The sequence below is a fragment of the Argopecten irradians genome, chromosome 3 (assembly GCF_041381155.1).
Source record: "Argopecten irradians isolate NY chromosome 3, Ai_NY, whole genome shotgun sequence".
Lineage (NCBI taxonomy): Eukaryota > Metazoa > Mollusca > Bivalvia > Pectinida > Pectinidae > Argopecten > Argopecten irradians.
In genome coordinates this window covers 63,099,100-63,124,958 of record NC_091136.1, presented here as the reverse complement: position 1 = coordinate 63,124,958, position 25,859 = coordinate 63,099,100, and the positions used below count along the sequence as shown (strand labels likewise).

Sequence of the window (25,859 nt, the reverse complement as noted above, 5' to 3'; positions counted from 1 at the left end):
AAAGACCACCTGGCTATAAGACCTGTGTATAAAGATCACCTGTGTATCAAGACCACCTGGCTATAAGACCTGTGTATAAAGACCACCTGGCTATAAGACCTGTGTATAAAGACCACCTGGCTATAAGACCTGTGTATAAAGATCACCTGGCTATAAGACCTGTGTATAAAGACCACCTGGCTATAAGACCTGTGTATAAAGACCACCTGGCTATAAGACCTGTGTATAAAGACCACCTGGCTATAAGACCTGTGTATAAAGACCACCTGGCTATAAGACCTGTGTATAAAGACCACCTGGCTATAAGACCTGTGTATAAAGACCACCTGGCTATAAGACCTGTGTATAAAGACCACCTGGCTATAAGACCTGTGTATAAAGACCACCTGGCTATAAGACCTGTGTATAAAGATCACCTGACTATAAGACCTGTGTATAAAGACCACCTGGCTATAAGACCTGTGTATAAAGACCACCTGGCTATAAGACCTGTGTATAAAGACCACCTGGCTATAAGACCTGTGTATAAAGACCACCTGGCTATAAGACCTGTGTATACAAGATCACCACCTGGCTATAAGACCTGTGTATAAAGACCACCTGGCTATAAGACCTGTGTATAAAGACCACCTGGCTATAAGACCTGTGTATAAAGACCACCTGGCTATAAGACCTGTGTATAAAGACCACCTGGCTATAAGACCTGTGTATAAAGACCACCTGGCTATAAGACCTGTGTATAAAGACCACCTGGCTATAAGACCTGTATATAAAGACCACCTGGCTATAAGACCTGTGTATAAGATCACCTGGCTATAAGACCTGTGTATAAAGACCACCTGGCTATAAGACCTGTGTATAAAGACCACCTGGCTATAAGACCTGTGTATAAAGACCACCTGGCTATAAGACCTGTGTATAAAGACCACCTGGCTATAAGACCTGTGTATAAAGACCACCTGGCTATAAGACCTGTGTATAAAGACCACCTGGCTATAAGACCTGTGTATAAAGACCACCTGGCTATAAGACCTGTGTATAAAGATCACCTGGCTATAAGACCTGTGTATAAAGACCACCTGGCTATAAGACCTGTGTATAAAGACCACCTGGCTATAAGACCTGTGTATAAAGACCACCTGGCTATAAGACCTGTGTATAAAGACCACCTGGCTATAAGACCTGTGTATAAAGATCACCTGGCTATAAGACCTGTGTATAAAGACCACCTGGCTATAAGACCTGTGTATAAAGACCACCTGGCTATAAGACCTGTGTATAAAGATCACCTGCCTATAAGACCTGTGTATAAAGACCACCTGGCTATAAGACCTGTGTATAAAGACCACCTGGCTATAAGACCTGTGTATAAAGACCACCTGGCTATAAGACCTGTGTATAAAGACCACCTGGCTATAAGACCTGTGTATAAAGACCACCTGGCTATAAGACCTGTGTATAAAGACCACCTGGCTATAAGACCTGTGTATAAAGACCACCTGGCTATAAGACCTGTGTATAAAGACCACCTGGCTATAAGACCTGTGTATAAAGACCACCTGGCTATAAGACCTGTGTATAAAGACCACCTGGCTATAAGACCTGTGTATAAAGAGACCACCTGGCTATAAGACCTGTGTATAAAGACCACCTGGCTATAAGACCTGTGTATAAAGACCACCTGGCTATAAGACCTGTGTATAAAGACCACCTGGCTATAAGACCTGTGTATAAAGACCACCTGGCTATAAGACCTGTGTATAAAGACCACCTGGCTATAAGACCTGTGTATAAAGACCACCTGGCTATAAGACCTGTGTATAAAGACCACCTGGCTATAAGACCTGTGTATAAAGACCACCTGGCTATAAGACCTGTGTATAAAGACCACCTGGCTATAAGACCTGTGTATAAAGACCACCTGGCTATAAGACCTGTGTATAAAGACCACCTGGCTATAAGACCTGTGTATAAAGACCACCTGGCTATAAGACCTGTGTATAAAGACCACCTGGCTATAAGACCTGTGTATAAAGACCACCTGGCTATAAGACCTGTGTATAAAGACCACCTGGCTATAAGACCTGTGTATAAAGACCACCTGGCTATAAGACCTGTGTATAAAGACCACCTGGCTATAAGACCTGTGTATAAAGACCACCTGGCTATAAGACCTGTGTATAAAGACCACCTGGCTATAAGACCTGTGTATAAAGACCACCTGGCTATAAGACCTGTGTATAAAGACCACCTGGCTATAAGACCTGTGTATAAAGATCACCTGGCTATAAGACCTGTGTATAAAGACCACCTGGCTATAAGACCTGTGTATAAAGATCACCTGTGTACCTGGCTATAAGACCTGTGTAAAACGACCACCTGGCTATAAGACCTGTGTATAAAGACCACCTGGCTATAAGACCTGTGTATAAAGATCACCTGGCTATAAGACCTGTGTATAAAGATCACCTGGCTATAAGACCTGTGTATAAAGACCACCTGCAGACCTGGCTATAAGACCTGTGTATAAGACCACCTGCTATAAGACCTGTGTATAAAGACCACCTGGCTATAAGACTGTGTATAACACTGATAACTGTGTATAAAGACCACCTGGCTATAAGACCTGTGTATAAAGACCACCTGGCTATAAGACCTGTGTATAAAGACCACCTGGCTATAAGACCTGTGTATAAAGACCACCTGGCTATAAGACCTGTGTATAAAGATCACCTGGCTATAAGACCTGTGTATAAAGATCACCTGCTATAAGACCTGTTTTCTTGGTCCCATGGGTGGTCTTTATAGACAAGATTATCTGTAGTTCAATAATAAATGTTAAAGAGTTGTCTAGGTTATTCCGTCTGAAGTTTGCTAACTGATTACACTTGCATTTGTCTGTTTGCGTAATTGTTCAACAAAACAAGAGGCCCAGAGGGCCTGTATCGCTCACCTGGTTTGTAATGTCAAATCATGTTCTGACTATAGGTTCATTGTTTCTTTTCTGAAGGAATTTGAATATTTACCTCTTATTTCCTTATTGGGCCCCGCCCCTCCTGCCCCCGGGGGGTCAGAGCCAAAATTTATACAAGTTCTGTTCCCCTTCCCCAAGGATGTTTGTGGCCAAATTTGGTTACAATTCTAGGACAAGTAGCGATTTATAGGATTACCTCTATTTCCCCTATTGGGCCCCGCCCCTCCTGCCCCCGGGGGGTCAGAGCCAAAATTTATACAAGTTCTGTTCCCCTTCCCCCAAGGATGTTTGTGGCCAAATTTGGTTACAATCCATGCAGAACTCTAGGACAAGTAGCGATTTATAGGATTTACCTCTATTTCCCCTATTGGGCCCCGCCCCTCCTGCCCCCGGAGGGGTCAGAGCCAAAATTTATACAAGTTCTGTTCCCCTTCCCCCAAGGATGTTTGTGGCCAAATTTGGTTACAATCCATGCAGAACTCTAGGACAAGTAGAGTTTTATAGGATTTACCTCTATTTCCCCTATTGGGCCCCGCCCCTCCTGCCCCCGGGGGGTCAGAGCCAAAATTTATACAAGTTCTTTCCCCCTTCCCCCAAGGATGTGTCTGGCCAAATTTGGTTACAATCAATGCAGAACTCTAGGACAAGTAGCGTTTTATTAGAATTACCTCTATTTCCTTATTGGGCCCCGCCCCTCCTGCTCCCAGGGGGTCAGAGCCAAAATTTATACAAGTTCTGTTCCCCTTCCCCCAAGGATGTTTGTGGCCAAATTTGGTTACAATCCATGCAGAACTCTAGGACAAGTAGCGATTTATAGGATTTACCTCTATTTCCCCTATTGGGCCCCGCCCCTCCTGCCCCCGGAGGGGTCAGAGCCAAAATTTATACAAGTTCTGTTCCCCTTCCCCCAAGGATGTTTGTGGCCAAATTTGGTTACAATCCATGCAGAACTCTAGGACAAGTAGCGATTTATAGGATTTACCTCTATTTCCCCTATTGGGCCCCGCCCCTCCTGCCCCCGGAGGGGTCAGAGCCAAAATTTATACAAGTTCTGTTCCCCTTCCCTCAAGGATGTTTGTGGCCAAATTTGGTTACAATCCATGCAGAACTCTAGGACAAGTAGCGTTTTATAGGATTTACCTCTATTTCCCCTATTGGGCCCCGCCCCTCCTGCCCCCGGGGGGTCAGATCCAAAATTTATACAAGTTCTGTTCCCCTTCCCCCAAGGATGTTTGTGGCCAAATTTGGTTACAATCCATGCAGAACTCTATGACTAGTAGCGATTTAAAGGAAATGTTGACGGACAGACGACAGACGGACGATGACGGACGAACGACGGACAACGGACACCGCGCCATGACATAAGCTCACCGGCCCTTCGGGCCAGGTTAGCTAAAAACCCATGTTCATCTATGTTGATCTCTGACTCCTCCCCCCCCCAATATATACTGGCTCCTTTTCCTCCAGGTCCCTGGATAACCCCCCACAATACTTATAGACTTACCGACTCCTTCCCCCAGGTCTCTGACTCCCCCCTCCCAATACATGCAGACTCGTTTCCCCCGGTCTGACCCCACCGAATATACTTACTGACTCCTTTCCCCAAGGTTCCTGACTCCACCCCCAGCCCCCACCCCAATACTTACCGACTCCTTTCCTCCAGGTCCCTGACTCCCCCCATCCCCCCACCCCAATACTTACCGACTCCTTTCCCCCAGGTCCCTGACTCCACCCCCAGCCCCCACCCCAATACTTACTGAGCCCCCTCCCCCCCCCCCCCCCCCCCCCCAGAGGTCCCTGATTATCCCCCCCCAATACTTACCGACTCCTTTACCCCAGGTCCCTGACTTCACCCCAGCCCCCCCCCCCAGGTACCTGACTATCCCCCCCCCCAGGTACCTGACTATCCCCCCCCCCCCAAATACTTACCGACTTCTTTCCCCCCAAGTCTCTGACAATTCCTTCACAGCTGCCACATATGGATGTTGTTTTCTACAAAATCATTATCACAGCATTACAGTTACAAATCACATAGGTTACAAAAAACTCTTATAAAAGGTTTAGGTTCAAAATACTTTATCAAAACTTATCACATTTCCATACTTATGCTAGGTTTTGTCTTTATTAGTACATTTATAATGAAAACCGAGATGATATGAGAGTTTTGTGAGATGAGTTTACCCAGAACTTTGACAGTTGGTCCGGTAAGAGAAGGCACACCGCAGTATAATATCCAGGGTACATGCACTAACCACACTGAAAGTCTCAAAACTCTCCCCTTTCTCCAAACACAAACTGATATTTTCCTGTAAAACAATACAATATAACGTAATGAAGTTAAAGTGCATTAACAAGCTACTTTGTATATCTAACTGAACATTAACTAAAACCCAACAATTTATATGACACAAATTAAAAGAAAAGCCTATCTCCATGTCTTTAGAAAATATATTAATTTCCAAGAAATAACTTAATCTATATCTGGGCATATACAAATGAAAATTAATTAATTTACATCTATTTATCTTGAAAAATTCCAACTGACTGGTTACTTTGTAGCTGTATGACATGTAACAGTCCAACTGACTGGTTACTTTGTAGCTTTGTGACATGTAACAGTCCAACTGACTGGTTACTTTGTAGCTGTGTGACATGTAACAGTCCAACTGAATTATTAACTTTGTAGCTGTGTGACATGTAACAGTCCAACTGACTGGTTACTTTGTAGCTGTGTGACATGTAACAGTCCAACTGACTGGTTACTTTGTAGCTGTGTGACATGTAACAGTCCAACTGAATTATTAATTTGTAGCTGTGTGACATGTAACAGTCCAACTGACTGGTTACTTTGTAGCTGGTGTGACATGTAACAGTCCAACTGACTGGTTACTTTGTAGCTGTGTGACATGTAACAGTCCAACTGAATTATTAATTTGTGTAGCTGTGTGACATGTAACAGTCCAACTGACTGGTTACTTTGTAGCTGTGTGACATGTAACAGTCCAACTGACTTATTAATTTGTAGCTGTGACATGTGACATGTAACAGTCCAACTGACTGGTTACTTTGTAGCTGTGTGACATGTAACAGTCCAACTGACTGGTTACTTTGTAGCTGTGTGACATGTAACAGTCCAACTGATGTTACTTTATGTGACTGTACGTCAACTGACTGGTTACTTTGTAGCTGTGTGACATGTAACAGTCCAACTGACTGGTTACTTTGTAGCTGTGTGACATGTAACAGTCCAACTGATTGGTTACTTTGTAGCTGTGTGACATGTAACAGTCCAACTGACTGGTTACTTTGTAGCTGTGTGACATGTAACAGTCCAACTGAATGGTTACTTTGTAGCTGTGTGACATGTAACAGTCCAACTGAATTATTAATTTGTAGCTGTGTGACATGTAACAGTCCAACTGACTGGTTACTTTGTAGTTGTGTGACATGTAACAGTCCAACCAATTGGTTACTTTGTAGCTGTATGACATGTAACAGGCAAACTGACTGATTACTTTGTAGTTGTGTGACATGTAACAGTCCAACTGACTGGTTACTTTGTAGCTGTGTGACTTGTAACAGTCCAACTGACTGGTTACTTTGTAGCTGTGTGACATGTAACAGTCCAACTGACTGGTTACTTTGTAGCTGTGTGACATGTAACAGTCCAACTGATTGGTTACTTTGTAGCTGTGTGACATGTAACAGTCCAACTGACTGGTTACTTTGTAGCTGTGTGACATGTAACAGTCCAACTGATTGGTTACTTTGTAGCTGTGTGACTTGTAACAGTCCAACTGATTGGTTACTGTGATCATACCAGGAGTTCTTCTGCAGCTTCATTATAGATTTCCATATATGGCTTTAACACATCAAAATGGAAGGCAGGTGTGAGCAAACGACGAGAGCGGGCCCATTTCTTACCACCAGCAATCAGAAGTCCTTGGCCCAGCCAAGGCAGAGCATGTCTGTATGAGCCCCCAAATCCTGTAGGCTTTGGCTCTGAAATAAATACAGTATGACCATTATTGAATCATAATGAGGGACAAACAATCACAACGAGGGACAAACCATCACATTTATGGGACAAACAATCACATTTAGGGGACACACAATCACAACAAGGGACAAACAATCATTTTGAGGGGACAAACAATCACATTGAGGGAACAAACAATCACAATAAGGGACAAACAATCACATTGAGGGGACAAACAATCACAACTAGGGAACAAACAATCACATTGATAGGACAAACAATCACATTGAGGGGACAAACAATCACATTGAGGGGACAAACAATCACAATGATGGGACAAACAATCACAATGAGGGGACAAACAATCACGTTGAGGGCACAAACAATCACAATGATGGGACAAACAATCACATTGAGGGCACAAACAATCACATTGAGGGCACAAACAATCACATTGAGGGCACAAACAATCACATTGAGGGCACAAACAATCACATTGAGGTCATAAACAATCACAATGATGGCATAAACAATTACAATAAGGGGACAAACAATCACAAACAATCACATTGAGGGCACAAACAATCATATTGAGGGCACAAACAATCACATTGAGGGCACAAACAATCACATTGAGGGCACAAACAATCACATTGAGGTCATAAACAATCACAATGATGGCATAAACAATCACAATAAGGGGACAAACAATCACATTGAGGAGACATACAATCACATTGAGGGACAAACAATTACATTGAGAGGACAAACAATCACAAAGAGGGGACAAACAATCACATTGAGGGGACAAACAATCACATTGAGGGGACAAACAATCACATTGAGGGGACAAACAATCACAATCAGGGGATAAACAATCACATTGAGGGGACAAACAATCACAATCAGGGGACAAACAATCACATTGAGGTGACAAACAATCACAATGAGGGGACAAACAATCACATTGAGGGCACAAACAATCACATTGAGGGCACAAACAATCACAATGAGGGGACAAAAAATCACGATGAGGGGACAAACAATCACATTGAAGGGACAAACAATCACATTGAGGGCACAAACAATCACAATGAGGGCACAAACAATCACATTGAGGGACAAACAAGCATATTGAGGGCACAATCACATTGAGGGCACAAACAATCACATTGAGGGACAAATTATCATAATGAAGGGACAAACAATCACATCGAGGGCACAAACAATCACATTGAGGGCACAAACAATCACATTGAAGGCACAAACAATCACATTGAGAGGACAAACAATCACAATGAGGGACAAACATTCAAAATCAGGGACAAGCAATCACATTGAGGGCACAAACAATCACAATGAGGGGACAAACAATCATAGTGAGGGAACAAACAATCACATTGAGGAGACAAACAATCATATTGAGGGCACAAACAATCACATTGAGGGACAAACAATCACATTGAGGGCACAATCACATTGAGGGCACAAACAATCATATTGAGGGAACAAACAATCACAATGAGGGCACAAACAATCACATTGTGAGGGCACAAACAATCACATTGAGGGAACAAACAATAACAATGGGGGGACAAACCATCACATTGAGGACACAAACAATCACATTGAGGGCACAAACAATCACATTGAGGGCACAAACAATCAAATTGAGGGCACAAACAATCTTATTGAGGGGACAAACAATCACATTGAGGGACAAACAATCACAATGAGGGCACAAACAATCACATGGAGGGGACAAACACTCACATTGAGGGCACAAACAATCACATTGAGGGCACAAACAATCATATTGAGGGCACAAACAATCACATTGAGGGCACAAATAATCACATTGAGGGCACAAACAATCACATTGAGGGCACAAACAATCACATGGAGGGGACAAACAATCACAATCAGGGACAAACAATCACATTGAGGGGACAAACAATCACATTGAGGGGACAAACAATCACATTGAGGGGACAAACAATCTTATTGAGGGCACAAACAATCATATTGAGGGACAAACAATCACATTGAGGGGACAAACAATTACATATAGGGGACAAACAATCACATTAAGGGGACAAACAATCACATTGAGGGGACAAAAAAAATCACACTGAGGTCAAAAACAATCACAATAAGGGACAAACAATCACAATGAGGGGACAAACAATCAAAATGAGGGGACAAACAATATCACATTGAGGGCAAAAACAATCACATTGATGGCATAAACAATTATATTGAGGGCACAAACAATCACATTGAGGTCAAAAACAATCACATTGAGGGCACAAACAATCACATTGAGGTCAAAAACAATCACATTGAGGGACAAACAATCACATTGAGGGTACAAACAATCACATTGAGGGCACAAACAATCACATTGAGGAGACAAACAATCACATTGAGGGCACAAACAATCAGAATCAGGGGACAAACAATCACATTGAGGGAACAAACAAGAGGCCCAAAGGGCCTTAACGGTCATCTGACTACCTTGGCAATAGTAAAATTAATTACATGTATATATGGTGTGACTTTGTAAGGACCTTGTCAGGATCATTTTCAATTTCTTTCAACAAATTTTATTTCAAACAAGAGGCCCAAGGGCCTCAACATATAGAAAATTAATTAGATATAGTGTTGTGGTAGCCATCTTCGATTTAGGATCAACCAGAGATGTAACAATAATTTGTCGGGACCATGTCAGGATCATTTCATGCAAGTTTCAGCCAAATCACACCAGTAGAACTTGAGAAGAAGTTCAAAATGTGTTTTCATTTCATCAAATGTGGCGGCCATCTTGGATTTCGGATCGACCCGAAAAATAACAACAACACTTTGTCGGGACCATGTCAGGTTCATTTCATGCAAGTTTCAGCCAAATTGCACCGGTAGAACTTGAGAAGAAGTTCAAAATGTGTTTTCAAGATGGCGGCTGTGGCGGCCATCTTGGATTTCGGATCGACCCGAAAAATAACAACACTTTGTCGGGACCATGTCAGGATCATTTCATGCAAGTTTCAGCCAAATCACACCGGTAGAACTTGAGAAGAAGTTCAAAATGTGTTTTCAAGATGGCGGCTGTGGCGGCCATCTTGGATTTCGGATCGACCCGTAAAATAACAACACTTTGTCGGGACCATGTCAGGATCATTTCATGCAAGTTTCAGCCAAATTGCACCGGTAGAACTTGAGAAGAAGTTCAAAATGTGTTTTCAAGATGGCGGCTGTGGCGGCCATCTTGGATTTCAGAATCGACTCGAATAATAACAACACTTTGTCGGGACCATGTCAGGATCATTTCATGCAGGTTTCAGCCAAATCACACCGGTAGAACTTGAGAAGAAGTTCAAAATGTGTTTTCAAGATGTTGGCTGTGGTGGCCATCTTGCATTTCGGATCGACCCGTAAAATAACAACACTTTGTCGGGACCATGTCAGGTTCATTTCATGCAAGTTTCAGCCAAATTGCACCGGTAGAACTTGAGAAGAAGTTCAAAATGTGTTTTCAAGATGGCAGCTGTGGCGGCCATCTTGGATTTCGGATCGACTCGAATAATAACAACAGTTTGTCGGGACCATGTCAGGATCATTTCATGCAGGTTTCAGCCAAATCACACCGGTAGAACTTGAGAAGAAGTTCAAAATGTGTTTTCAAGATGGCGGCTGTGGCGGCCATCTTGGATTTCGGATCGACCCGTAAAATAACAACACTTTGTCGGGACCATATCAGGATCATTTCATGCAAGTTTCAGCCAAATTGCACCGGTAGAACTTGAGAAGAAGTTCAAAATGTGTTTTCAAGATGGCGGCTGTGGCGGCCATCTTGGATTTCAGAATCGACTCGAATAATAACAACACTTTGTCGGGACCATGTCAGGATCATTTCATGCAGGTTTCAGCCAAATCACACCGGTAGAACTTGAGAAGAAGTTCAAAATGTGTTTTCAAGATGGCGGCTGTGGTGGCCATCTTGGATTTCGGATCGACCCGTAAAATAACAACACTTTGTCGGGACCATGTCAGGATCATTTCATGCAAGTTTCAGCCAAATTGCACCGGTAGAACTTGAGAAGAAGTTCAAAATGTGTTTTCAAGATGGCTGCGGTGGCGGCCATCTTGGATTTCGGATCGACTCGAAAAATAACAACACTTTGTCAGGACCATGTCAGGATCATTTCATGCAGGTTTCAGCCAAATCACACCGGTAGAACTTGAGAAGAAGTTCAAAATGTGTTTTCAAGATGGCGGCTGTGGTGGCCATCTTGCATTTCGGATCGACCCGAAAAATAACAACACTTTGTCGGGACCATGTCAGGATCATTTCATGCAAGTTTCAGCCAAATTGCACCGGTAGAACTTGAGAAGAAGTTCAAAATGTGTTTTCAAGATGGCAGCTGTGGCGGCCATCTTGGATTTCGGATCGACTCGAATAATAACAACAGTTTGTCGGGACCATGTCAGGATCATTTCATGCAGGTTTCAGCCAAATCACACCGGTAGAACTTGAGAAGAAGTTCAAAATGTGTTTTCAAGATGGCGGCTGTGGCGGCCATCTTGGAATTCGGATCGACCCGTAAAATAACAACACTTTGTCGGGACCATATCAGGATCATTTCATGCAAGTTTCAGCCAAATTGCACCGGTAGAACTTGAGAAGAAGTTCAAAATGTGTTTTCAAGATGGCGGCTGTGGCGGCCATCTTGGATTTCAGAATCGACTCGAATAATAACAACACTTTGTCGGGACCATGTCAGGATCATTTCATGCAGGTTTCAGCCAAATCACACCGGTAGAACTTGAGAAGAAGTTCAAAATGTGTTTTAAAGATGGCGGCTGTGGTGGCCATCTTGGATTTCGGATCGACCCGTAAAATAACAACACTTTGTCGGGACCATGTAAGGATCATTTCATGCAAGTTTCAGCCAAATTGCACCAGTAGAACTTGAGAAGAAGTTCAAAATGTGTTTTCAAGATGGCTGCGGTGGCGGCCATCTTGGATTTCGGATCGACTCGAAAAATAACAACTGTTTGTCAGGACCATGTCAGGATCATATCATGCAAGTTTCAGACAAATTGCACCAGCAGAACTTGAGAAAAAGTTCAAAATGTGTTTTCAAGATGGCGGCTGTGGCGGCCATCTTGGATTTCGGAATCGACTCGAATAATAACAACACTTTGTCGGGACCATGTCAGGATCATTTCATGCAGGTTTCAGCCAAATCACACCGGTAGAACTTGAGAAGAAGTTCAAAATGTGTTTTCAAGATGTTGGCTGTGGTGGCCATCTTGCATTTCGGATCGACCCGTAAAATAACAACACTTTGTCGGGACCATGTCAGGTTCATTTCATGCAAGTTTCAGCCAAATTGCACCGGTAGAACTTGAGAAGAAGTTCAAAATGTGTTTTCAAGATGGCAGCTGTGGCGGCCATCTTGGATTTCGGATCGACTCGAATAATAACAACAGTTTGTCGGGACCATGTCAGGATCATTTCATGCAGGTTTCAGCCAAATCACACCGGTAGAACTTGAGAAGAAGTTCAAAATGTGTTTTCAAGATGGCGGCTGTGGCGGCCATCTTGGAATTCGGATCGACCCGTAAAATAACAACACTTTGTCGGGACCATGTCAGGATCATTTCATGCAAGTTTCAGCCAAATTGCACCGGTAGAACTTGAGAAGAAGTTCAAAATGTGTTTTCAAGATGGCGGCTGTGGCGGCCATCTTGGATTTCAGAATCGACTCGAATAATAACAACACTTTGTCGGGACCATGTCAGGATCATTTCATGCAGGTTTCAGCCAAATCACACCGGTAGAACTTGAGAAGAAGTTCAAAATGTGTTTTAAAGATGGCGGCTGTGGTGGCCATCTTGGATTTCGGATCGACCCGTAAAATAACAACACTTTGTCGGGACCATGTAAGGATCATTTCATGCAAGTTTCAGCCAAATTGCACCAGTAGAACTTGAGAAGAAGTTCAAAATGTGTTTTAAAGATGGCTGCGGTGGCGGCCATCTTGGATTTCGGATCGACTCGAAAAATAACAACACTTTGTCAGGACCATGTCAGGATCATATCATGCAAGTTTCAGACAAATTGCACCAGCAGAACTTGAGAAAAAGTTCAAAATGTGTTTTCAAGATGGCGGCTGTGGCGGCCATCTTGGATTTCGGAATCGACTCGAATAATAACAACACTTTGTCGGGACCATGTCAGGATCATTTCATGCAGGTTTCAGCCAAATCACACCGGTAGAACTTGAGAAGAAGTTCAAAATGTGTTTTAAAGATGGCGGCTGTGACGGCCATCTTGGATTTCGGATCGACCCGTAAAATAACAACACTTTGTCGGGACCATGTCAGGATCATTTCATGCAGGTTTCAGCCAAATCACACCGGTAGAACTTGAGAAGAAGTTCAAAATGTGTTTTAAAGATGGCGGCTGTGGCGGCCATCTTGGATTTCGGATCGACCCGTAAAATAACAACACATTGTCGGGACCATATCAGGATCATTTCATGCAAGTTTCAGCCAAATTGCACCAGTAGAACTTGAGAAGAAGTTCAAAATGTGTTTTCAAGATGGCGGCTGTGGCGGCCATCTTGGATTTCAGAATCGACTCGAATAATAACAACACTTTGTCGGGACCGTGTCAGGATCATTTCATGCAGGTTTCAGCCAAATCACACCGGTAGAACTTGAGAAGAAGTTCAAAATGTGTTTTAAAGATGGCGGCTGTGGTGGCCATCTTGGATTTCGGATCGACCCGTAAAATAACAACACTTTGTCGGGACCATGTCAGGATCATTTCATGCAAGTTTCAGCCAAATTGCACCGGTAGAACTTGAGAAGAAGTTCAAAATGTGTTTTCAAGATGGCAGCTGTGGCGGCCATCTTGGATTTCGGATCGACCCGTAAAATAACAACACATTGTCGGGACCATGTCAGGATCATTTCATGCAAGTTTCAGCCAAATTGCACCGGTAGAACTTGAGAAGAAGTTCAAAATGTGTTTTAAAGATGGCGGCTGTGGCAGCCATCTTGGATTTCGGATCGACCCGTAAAATAACAACACTTTGTCGGGACCATGTCAGGATCATTTCATGCAAGTTTTAGCCAAATCGCATCAGTAGAACTTGAGAAGAAGTTCAAAATGTGTTTTCAAGATGGCGGCTGTAGCGGCCATCGTGGATTTCAGATCGACCCGAAAAATAACAACACTTTGTCGGGACTATGTCAGGATCATTTCATGCAAGTTTCAGCTAAATTGCACTGGTAGAACTTGAGAAGAAGTTCAAAATGTGAAAAGTTAACGCACGGCGCACGGCACACGGCGCACGGCGAACAACGACGGACGAAACATGACGACTATAGGTCATCCTGACCCTTCGGGTCAGATGACCTAAAAATCATATTGAGGGCACAAACAATCTCATTGATGGGACAAACAATCAAATTGAGGGGACAAACAATCACATTGAGGGGACAAACACTTACAATGAGAGGACAAACAATCACAATCAGGGGACAAACAATCACATTGAGGGCACAAACAATCACAATGAGGGCACAAACAATCACATTGAGGGAACAAACAATCACAATCAGGGGACAAACAATATCACATTGAGGGCAAAAACAATCACATTGAGGGCACAAACAATTATATTGAGGGCACAAACAATCACATTGAGGTCAAAAACAATCACATTGAGGGCACAAACAATCACATTGAGGTCAAAAACAATCACATTGAGGGCACAAACAATCACATTGAGGTCAAAAACAATCACATTCAGGGCACAAACAATCACATTGAGGGTACAAACAATCACATTGAGGTCAAAAACAATCACATTGAGGGACAAACAATCATATTCAGGGGACAAACAATCACAATGAGGGGACAAACAATTACGTTGAGGGCACAAACAAACACAATAAGGTGACAAACAATCACATTGAGGGGACAAGCAATCAAAATGAGGGGACAAACAATCACATTGAGGGGACAAACAATCACATTTAGGGGAAAAAAACAATCACATTGAAGGGACAAACAATCACAATCAGGGGATAAACAATCACATTGAGGGGACAAACAATCACATTGAGGGGATAAACATTCACATTGAGGGAACAAATAATCACATTGAGGGGATAAACATTCACATTGAGGGGACAAACAATCACATTGAGGGGACAAACACTTACAATGAGAGGACAAACAATCACAATCAGGGGACAAACAATCACATTGAGGGCACAAACAATCACAATCAGGGGACAAACAATATCACATTGAGGGCAAAACAATCACATTGAGGGCACAAACAATATCACATTGAGGGCACAAACAATCACATTGAGGGCACAAACAATTATATTGAGGGCACAAACAATCACATTGAGGTCAAAAACAATCACATTGAGGGCACAAACAATCACATTGAGGTCAAAAACAATCACATTCAGGGCACAAACAAACAATCACATTGAGGTCAAAAACAATCACATTCAGGGCACAAACAATCACATTGAGGGTACAAACAATCACATTGAGGGGACAAACAATCATATTCAGGGGACAAACAATCACAATAAGGGGACAAACAATTACGTTGAGGGCACAAACAAACACATAATAAGGTGACAAACAATCACATTGAGGGGACAAACAATCACATTGAGGGGACAAACAATCACATTGAGGGGACAAACAATCACAATCAGGGGACAAACAATCACAATCAGGGGGGACAAACAATCACATTGAGGGACAAACAATCACAATCAGGGGACAAACATCACATTGAGGGGACAAACAATCACAATTGAGGGGACAAACAATCACATTGAGGGGACAAACAATCACATTGAGGGGACAAACAATCACATTGAGGGGACAAACAATCACAATGAGGGGACAAACAATCACATTGAGGGGACAAACAATCACATTGAGGGGACAAACAATCACATTGAGGGCACAAACAATCACATTGAGGGCACAAACAATCACATTGAGGGCACAAACAATTACATTGAGGGCACAAACAATCACATTGAGGTGACAAACAATCACATTGAGGGGACAAACAATCACATTTAGGGGAAAAAAACAATCACATTGAGGGACAAACAATCACAATCAGGGGATAAACAATCACATTGAGGGGACAAACAATCACAATCAGGGATAAACAATCACATTGAGGGGACAAATAATCACATTGAGGGGATAAACAATCACATTGAGGGACAAACAATCACAAACAGGGGATAAACAATCACATTGAGGGCACAAACAATCACATTGAGGGGACAAACAATCACATTGAGGGGACAAACAATCACATTGAGGGCACAAACAATCACATTGAGGGCACAAACAATCACATTGAGGGCACAAACAATCACATTGAGGGCACAAACAATCACATTGAGGGACAAACAATCACATTGAGGGCACAAACAATCACATTGAGGTGACAAACAATCACATTGAGGGCACAAACAATCACATTGAGGGAACAAACAATCACATTGAGGGACAAACAATCATATTGAGGGGACAAACAATCAAAATAGGACGAAACAATCACATTGAAGGGACAAACAATCACATCAATGGACAAACAATCACTAGGGACAAACAATCACAATTGATGGGACAAACAATCACATTGAGGGCACAAATCAATACAATATCACATTGAGGGACAAACAATCATAATGAGGGCACAAACAATCACATTGAGGGCACAAACAATCACAATGAGGGACAAACAATCACATTGAGGGCACAAACAATCACAATGAGGGGACAAACAATCACATTGAGGGCACAAACAATCACAATGAGGGCACAAACAATCACAATGAGGGGACAAACAATCACAATGAGGGGACAAACAATCACAATCAGGGAACAAACAATCACAATGAGGGGACAAACAATCACAATGAGGGGACAAACAATCACAATGAGGGGACAAACAATCACATTGAGGGACAAACAATCACAATCAGGGGACAAACAATCACAATGAGGGGACAAACAATCACATTGAGGGCACAAACAATCACATTGAGGGAACAAACAATCACAATGAGGGACAAACAATCACAATGAGGGGACAAACAATCACAATGAGGGGACAAACAATCACAATGAGGGGACAAACAATCACAATGAGGGGACAAACAATCACAAAACAATCACATTGGGGCACAAACAATCACATTGAGGGCACAAACAATCACATTCAGGGATAAACAATCATATTGAGGGGACAAACAATCACAATCAGGGATCATGAGACAAACAATCACATTGAGGGCACAAACAATCACAATCAGGGGACAAACAATCACATTGAAGGACAAACAATCACGTTGAAGGGATCAAACAAACAATCACAATCAATGGACAAACAATCACAATCAGGGGACAAACAATCAAATGAGACAAATTTGAAGGGACAAACAATCATATTGAATGGGATAAGGGGACAAACAATCACATTGAGGGCACAAACAATCACATTGAGGGCACAAACAATCACATTGAGGGCACAAACAATCACATTGAGGGCACAAACAATCACAATGAGGGACAAACAATCACATTGAGGGCACAAACAATCACAATGAGGGGACAAACAATCACATTGAGGGCACAAACAATCACAATGAGGGCACAAACAATCACAATGAGGGGACAAACAATCACATGAGGGCACAAACAATCACACAATAATGGAACAAACAATCACAATCAATGAACAAACAATCACAATGAGGGGACAAACAATCACAATGAGGGGACAAACAATCACAATGAGGGGACAAACAATCACATTGAGGGACAAACAATCACATTGAGGGACAAACAATCACAATGAGGGGATAAATAATCACAATCAGGGGACAAACAATCACAATCAATGGACAAACAATCACAATGAGGGGACAAACAATCATAATGAGGGGACAAACAATCACAATGAGGGGACAAACAATCACAATGAGGGGACAAACAATCACATTGAGGGACAAACAATCACATTGAGGGACAAACAATCACATTGAGGGACAAACAATCACATTGAGGGACAAACAATCACAATCAGGGGACAAACAATCACAATGAGGGGACAAACACTAAAGGGACAATCAACATACTGACCAGACACACAGGACACACTTCGCTATAGCTACCTGCAGTTTTGATGACCACTTTGATAGTGTCTGGGTGGTTGAGAACAATATTAGCCCTTGGACCTGACCAGAAGCGGTAGTATCGTGGAAACTGTTCAGTGTTCTTCCTGCCGTACTCAAGTCTTTCATGGCTTGTTTTGGGAAGCTGGAAGAAAACAAATTAATGCAAACTTTGACAATACTTAATATCTAACAAATCATATATATATATATATAGACAAACTGTAAATCTTACTATATTTATAACATAAAACAAAGCATTTCTATTACAATATACATTTTATCATTACAACATACCAATCAGGTGGGTTAACCCTGTTGTAACTGCATATATATCTACATGTAGTTTTAGATCTAGAAAGTTACCTGATGGTTTAAAATCCTGTTTTAACTAGTGACTTTTTCGTACAAATGTATGCCTATATATATATCACTTCTTAGGAGTACCTAAACATAACTTAGTTTGCATCCTTCTTAACCTTTAGATATTAGTTGGCTCGTAGATTTTTGTATTGTTTGTAAATTTTGGCAAAATATGCAAAAATTTGTACATTTTAGTATAGAAAGTGAACAGAGTTAGTACATATTTCTATCTATATAACCATGTTATTATGTTTACTAGTGTAGTAAGAGTGCTGGTTTTGGCTTAGGTGGTGGGGTGGGGAAAGAGGGAGGAGAACTGGTTTGACTTTGGTGGTGGGGTGGAGAAAGAGGGAGGAGAGCTGGTTTGACTTTGGTGGTGGGGTGGAGAAAGAGGGAGGAGAGCTGGTTTGACTTAGGTGGTGGGGTGGGGAAAGAGGGAGGAGAGCTGGTTTGACTTAGGTGGTGGGGTGGGGAAAGAGGGAGGAGAACTGGTTTTGGCTTAGGTGGTGGGGTGGGGAAAGAGGGAGGAGAACTGGTTTGACTTTGGTGGTGGGGTGGAGAAAGAGGGAGGAGAGCTGGTTTGACTTAGGTGGTGGGGTGGGGAAAGAGGGAGGAGAGCTGGTTTGACTTAGGTGGTGGGGTGGGGAAAGAGGGAGGAGAGCTGGTTTGACTTAGGTGGTGGGGGGGAAAGAGGGAGGAGGCTGGTTTGAAAGGTGTGGGGGGGAGAAGAGGGAAGCTGGTTTGACTTAGGTGGTGGGGTGGGGAAAGAGGGAGGAGAGCTGGTTTGACTTAGGTGGTGGGGTGGAGAAAGAGGGAGGAGAGCTGGTTTGACTTAGGTGGTGGGGTGGGGAAAGAGGAGGAGAGAAGAGCTGGTTTGACTTAGGTGGTGGGGTGGGGAAAGAGGGAGGAGGGCTGGTTTGACTTAGGTGGTGGGGTGGAGAAAGAGGGAGGAGAGCTGGTTTGACTTAGGTGGTGGGGTGGGGAAAGAGGGAGGAGAGCTGGTTTGACTTAGGTGGTGGGGTGGGGAAAGAGGGAGGAGAGCTGGTTTGACTTAGGTGGTGGGGTGGGGAAAGAGGGAGGAGGGCTGGTTTGACTTAGGTGGTGGGGTGGGGAAAGAGGGAGGAGGGCTGGTTTGACTTAGGTGGTGGGGTGGGGAAAGAGGGAGGAGAGCTGGTTTGACTTAGGTGGTGGGGTGGGGAAAGAGGGAGGAGAGCTGGTTTGACTTAGGTGGTGGGGTGGGGAAAGAGGGAGGAGAGCTGGTTTGACTTAGGTGGTGGGGTGGTGGGGAAAGAGGGAGGAGAGCTGGTTTGACTTAGGTGGTGGGGTGGGGAAAGAGGGAGGAGAGCTGGTTTGACTTAGGTGGTGGGGTGGGGAAAGAGGGAGGAGAGCTGGTTTGACTTAGGTGGTGGGGTGGGGGAAAGAGGGAGGAGGCTGGTTTGACTTAGGTGGTGGGGTGGGGAAAGAGGGAGGAGAGCTGGTTTGACTTAGGTGGTGGGGTGGGGAAAGAGGGAGGAGAGCTGGTTTGACTTAGGTGGTGGGGTGGAGAAAGAGGGAGGAGAGCTGGTTTGACTTAGGTGGTGGGGTGGGGAAAGAGGGAGGAGAGCTGGTTTGACTTAGGTGGTGGGGTGGGGGGAGGAGAGGGAGGAGAGCTGGTTTGACTTAGGTGGTGGGGTGGGGAAAGAGGGAGGAGAGCTGGTTTGACTTAGGTGGTGGGGTGGAGAAAGAGGGAGAAGAGCTGGTTTGACTTAGGTGGTGGGGTGGGGAAAGAGGGAGGAGAGCTGGTTTGACTTAGGTGGTGGGGTGGAGAAAGAGGGAGGAGAGCTGGTTTGACTTAGGTGGTGGGGTGGAGAAAGAGGGAGGAGAGCTGGTTTGACTTAGGTGGTGGGGTGGGGAAAGAGGGAGGAGAGCTGGTTTTGGCTTAGGTGGTGGGGTGGGGAAAGAGGGAGTAGAGCTGGTTTGACTTAGGTGGTGGGGTGGGGAAAGAGGGAGGAGAGCTGGTTTGACTTAGGTGGTGGGGTGGGGAAAGAGGGAGGAGAGCTGGTTTGACTTAGGTGGTGGGGTGGGGAAAGAGGGAGGAGGGCTGGTTTGACTTAGGTGGTGGGGTGGAGAAAGAGGGAGGAGAGCTGGTTTGACTTAGGTGGTGGGGTGGGGAAAGAGGGAGGAGAGCTGGTTTGACTTAGGTGGTGGGGTGGGGAAAGAGGGAGAGAGCTGGTTTGACTTAGGTGGTGGGGTGGGGAAAGAGGGAGGAGAGCTGGTTTGACTTAGGTGGTGGGGTGGGGAAAGAGGGAGGAGAGCTGGTTTGACTTAGGTGGTGGGGTGGGGAAAGAGGGAGGAGAGCTGGTTTGACTTAGGTGGTGGGGTGGGGAAAGAGGGAGGAGAGCTGGTTTTGGCTTAGGTGGTGGGGTGGGGAAAGAGGGAGGAGAGCTGGTTTGACTTAGGTGGTGGGGTGGAGAAAGAGGGAGGAGAGCTGGTTTGACTTAGGTGGTGGGGTGGGGAAAGAGGGAGGAGAGCTGGTTTGACTTAGGTGGTGGGGTGGGGAAAGAGGGAGGAGAGCTGGTTTGACCTTAGGTGGTGGGGTGGGGAAAGAGGGAGGAGAGCTGGTTTGACTTAGGTGGTGGGGTGGGGAAAGAGGGAGGAGAGCTGGTTTGACTTAGGTGGTGGGGTGGGGAAAGAGGGAGGAGGGCTGCTTTGACTTAGGTGGTGGGGTGGGGAAAGAGGGAGAAGAGCTGGTTTGACTTAGGTGGTGGGTGGGGAAAGAGGGAGGAGAGCTGGTTTGACTTAGATGGTGGGGTGGAGAAAGAGGGAGGAGAGCTGGTTTGACTTAGGTGGTGGGGTGGGGAAAGAGGGAGGAGAGCTGGTTTGACTTAGGTGGTGGGGTGGGGAAAGAGGGAGGAGAGCTGGTTTGACTTAGGTGGTGGGGTGGGGAAAGAGGGAGGAGAGCTGGTTTGACTTAGGTGGTGGGGTGGGGAAAGAGGGAGGAGAGCTGGTTTGACTTAGGTGGTGGGGTGGGGAAAGAGGGAGGAGAGCTGGTTTGACTTAGGTGGTGGGGTGGGGAAAGAGGGAGGAGAGCTGGTTTGACTTAGGTGGTGGGGTGGGGAAAGAGGGAGGAGAGCTGGTTTGACTTAGGTGGTGGGGTGGGGAAAGAGGGAGGAGGGCTGGTTTGACTTAGGTGGTGGGGTGGGGAAAGAGGGAGGAGAGCTGGTTTGACTTAGGTGGTGGGGTGGGGAAAGAGGGAGGAGAGCTGGTTTGACTTAGGTGGTGGGGTGGGGGGGAAGAGGGAGGAGAGCTGGTTTGACTTAGGTGGTGGGGTGGGGAAAGAGGGAGGAGAGCTGGTTTGACTTAGGTGGTGGGGTGGGGAAAGAGGGAGGAGAGCTGGTTTGACTTAGGTGGTGGGGTGGGGAAAGAGGGAGGAGAGCTGGTTTGACTTAGGTGGTGGGGTGGGGAAAGAGGGAGGAGGGCTGGTTTGACTTAGGTGGTGGTGGGGTGGAGAAAGAGGGAGGAGAGCTGGTTTGACTTAGGTGGTGGGGTGGGGAAAGAGGGAGGAGAGCTGGTTTGACTTAGGTGGTGGGGTGGGGAAAGAGGGAGGAGAGCTGGTTTGACTTAGGTAGGGGGGGGTGGGGAAAGAGGGAGGAGAGCTGGTTTGACTTAGGTGGTGGGGTGGGGAAAGAGGGAGGAGAGCTGGTTTGACTTAGGTGGTGGGGTGGAGAAAGAGGGAGGAGGGCTGCTTTGACTTAGGTGGTGGGGTGGGGAAAGAGGGAGAAGAGCTGGTTTGACTTAGGTGGTGGGGTGGGGAAAGAGGGAGGAGAGCTGGTTTGACTTAGGTGGTGGGGTGGGGAAAGAGGGAGGAGAGCTGGTTTGACTTAGGTGGTGGGGTGGGGAAAGAGGGAGGAGAGCTGGTTTGACTTAGGTGGTGGGGTGGAGAAAGAGGGAGAAGAGCTGGTTTGACTTAGGTGGTGGGGTGGGGAAAGAGGGAGAAGAGCTGGTTTGACTTAGGTGGTGGGGTGGGGAAAGAGGGAGGAGAGCTGGTTTGACTTAGGTGGTGGGGTGGAGAAAGAGGGAGGAGAGCTGGTTTGACTTAGGTGGTGGGGTGGGGAAAGAGGGAGGAGAGCTGGTTTGACTTAGGTGGTGGGGTGGGGAAAGAGGGAGGAGAGCTGGTTTGACTTAGGTGGTGGGGTGGGGAAAGAGGGAGGAGAGCTGGTTTGACTTAGGTGGTGGGGTGGGGAAAGAGGGAGGAGAGCTGGTTTGACTTAGGTGGTGGGGTGGGGAAAGAGGGAGGAGAGCTGGTTTGACTTAGGTGGTGGGGTGGGGAAAGAGGGAGGAGAGCTGGTTTGACTTAGGTGGTGGGGTGGGGAAAGAGGGAGGAGAGCTGGTTTGACTTAGGTGGTGGGGTGGGGAAAGAGGGAGGAGAGCTGGTTTGACTTAGGTGGTGGGGTGGGGAAAGAGGGAGGAGAGCTGGTTTGACTTAGGTGGTGGGGTGGAGAAAGAGGGAGGAGAGCTGGTTTGACTTAGGTGGTGGGGTGGGGAAAGAGGGAGGAGAGCTGGTTTGACTTAGGTGGTGGGGTGGGGAAAGAGGGAGGAGAGCTGGTTTGACTTAGGTGGTGGGGTGGGGAAAGAGGGAGGAGAGCTGGTTTTGGCTTAGGTGGTGGGGTGGGGAAAGAGGGAGGAGAGCTGGTTTGACTTAGGTGGTGGGGTGGGGAAAGAGGGAGGAGAGCTGGTTTGACTTAGGTGGTGGGGTGGGGAAAGAGGGAGGAGAGCTGGTTTGACTTAGGTGGTGGGGTGGGGAAGAGGAGAGAGAAGGTGTGGGGAAGAGGGAGGAGAGCTGGTTTGACTTAGGTGGTGGGGTGGGGAAGAGAGGAGGAGAGCTGGTTTGACTTAGGTGGTGGGGTGGGGAAAGAGGGAGAAGAGCTGGTTTGACTTAGGTGGTGGGGTGGGGAAAGAGGGAGGAGAGCTGGTTTTGGCTTAGGTGGTGGGGTGGGGAAAGAGGGAGTAGAGCTGGTTTGACTTAGGTGGTGGGGTGGGGAAAGAGGGAGGAGAGCTGGTTTGACTTAGGTGGTGGGGTGGGGAAAGAGGGAGGAGAGCTGGTTTGACTTAGGTGTGGTGGGGTGGGGAAAGAGGGAGGAGAGACTGGTTTGACTTAGGTGGTGGGGTGGGGAAAGAGGGAGGAGAGCTGGTTTGACTTAGGTGGTGGGGTGGGGAAAGAGGGAGGAGAGCTGGTTTGACTTAGGTGGTGGGGTGGGGAAAGAGGGAGGAGAGCTGGTTTGACTTAGGTGGTGGGGGGGGAAAGAGGGAGGAGAGCTGGTTTGACTTAGGTGGTGGGGTGGGGAAAGAGGGAGGAGAGCTGGTTTGACTTAGGTGGTGGGGTGGGGAAAGAGGGAGGAGAGCTGGTTTGACTTAGGTGGTGGGGTGGGGAAAGAGGGAGGAGAGCTGGTTTGACTTAGGTGGTGGGGTGGGGAAAGAGGGAGGAGAGCTGGTTTGACTTAGGTGGTGGGGTGGAGAAAGAGGGAGGAGAGCTGGTTTGACTTAGGTGGTGGGGTGGGAAAGAGGGAGGAGAGCTGGTTTGACTTAGGTGGTGGGGTGGGGAAAGAGGGAGGAGAGCTGGTTTGACTTAGGTGGTGGGGTGGGGAAAGAGGGAGGAGAGCTGGTTTGACTTAGGTGGTGGGGTGGGGAAAGAGGGAGGAGAGCTGGTTTGACTTAGGTGGTGGGGTGGGGAAAGAGGGAGGAGGGCTGGTTTGACTTAGGTGGTGGGGTGGGGAAAGAGGGAGGAGAGCTGGTTTGACTTAGGTGGTGGGGTGGGGAAAGAGGGAGGAGAGGCTGGTTTGACTTAGGTGGTGGGGTGGGGAAAGAGGGAGGAGAGCTGGTTTGACTTAGGTGGTGGGGTGGGGAAAGAGGGAGGAGAGCTGGTTTGACTTAGGTGGTGGGGTGGGGAAAGAGGGAGGAGAGCTGGTTTGACTTAGGTGGTGGGGTGGGGAAAGAGGGAGGAGAGCTGGTTTGACTTAGGTGGTGGGGTGGGGAAAGAGGGAGGAGAGCTGGTTTGACTTAGGTGGTGGGGTGGGGAAAGAGGGAGGAGAGCTGGTTTGACTTAGGTGGTGGGGTGGGGAAAGAGGGAGGAGAGCTGGTTTGACTTAGGTGGTGGGGTGGGGAAAGAGGGAGGAGAGCTGGTTTGACTTAGGTGGTGGGGTGGGGAAAGAGGGAGGAGAGCTGGTTTGACTTAGGTGGTGGGGTGGGGAAAGAGGGAGGAGAGCTGGTTTGACTTAGGTGGTGGGGTGGGGAAAGAGGGAGGAGAGCTGGTTTGACTTAGGTGGTGGGGTGGGGAAAGAGGGAGGAGAGGCTGGTTTGACTTAGGTGGTGGGGTGGGGAAAGAGGGAGGAGAGCTGGTTTGACTTAGGTGGTGGGGTGGGGAAAGAGGGAGGAGAGCTGGTTTGACTTAGGTGGTGGGGTGGGGAAAGAGGGAGGAGAGCTGGTTTGACTTAGGTGGTGGGGTGGGGAAAGAGGGAGGAGAGCTGGTTTGACTTAGGTGGTGGGGTGGAGAAAGAGGGAGGAGAGCTGGTTTGACTTAGGTGGTGGGGTGGGGAAAGAGGGAGGAGAGCTGGTTTGACTTAGGTGGTGGGGTGGGGAAAGAGGGAGGAGAGCTGGTTTGACTTAGGTGGTGGGGTGGGGAAAGAGGGAGGAGAGCTGGTTTGACTTAGGTGGTGGGGTGGGGAAAGAGGGAGGAGGGCTGGTTTGACTTAGGTGGTGGGGTGGGGAAAGAGGGAGGAGAGCTGGTTTGACTTAGGTGGTGGGGTGGGGAAAGAGGGAGGAGAGCTGGTTTGACTTAGGTGGTGGGGTGGGGAAAGAGGGAGGAGAGCTGGTTTGACTTAGGTGGTGGGGTGGGGAAAGAGGGAGGAGAGCTGGTTTGACTTAGGTGGTGGGGTGGGGAGAAAGAGGGAGGAGAGCTGGTTTGACTTAGGTGGTGGGGTGGGGAAAGAGGGAGGAGAGCTGGTTTGACTTAGGTGGTGGGGTGGGGAAAGAGGGAGGAGAGCTGGTTTGACTTAGGTGGTGGGGTGGGGAAAGAGGGAGGAAGAGCTGGTTTGACTTAGGTGGTGGGGTGGGGAAAGAGGGAGGAGAGCTGGTTTGACTTAGGTGGTGGGGTGGGGAAAGAGGGAGGAGAGCTGGTTTGACTTAGGTGGTGGGGTGGGAAAAAGAGGGAGGAGAGCTGGTTTGACTTAGGTGGTGGGGTGGGGAAAGAGGGAGGAGAGCTGGTTTGACTTAGGTGGTGGGGTGGGGAAAGAGGGAGGAGAGCTGGTTTGACTTAGG

At 46.4% G+C, this 25,859-nt stretch overlaps 1 protein-coding gene across 3 annotated transcripts in view; it reads right to left on the bottom strand.

Moving 5' to 3' along the window:
* LOC138319331 (cytochrome P450 4A25-like) overlaps window positions 1-25,859 on the bottom strand; it is a 44,301-nt gene that overhangs the window by 8,047 nt on the left and 10,395 nt on the right. For all 3 annotated transcript variants that reach the window (XR_011207995.1, XM_069262410.1, XM_069262411.1), the window contains exons 2-5: window positions 18,204-18,348; window positions 6,795-6,976; window positions 5,156-5,280; window positions 4,904-4,966 (exon numbers count right to left, since the gene is read on the bottom strand). Coding sequence is in view for 2 of the 3 variants with exons in the window: in XM_069262410.1 (XP_069118511.1) it covers window positions 4,904-4,966; window positions 5,156-5,280; window positions 6,795-6,976; window positions 18,204-18,348 (515 nt within the window). In the remaining variant the exon portion in view is untranslated. The remainder of the gene's footprint in view (window positions 1-4,903; window positions 4,967-5,155; window positions 5,281-6,794; window positions 6,977-18,203; window positions 18,349-25,859) is intronic.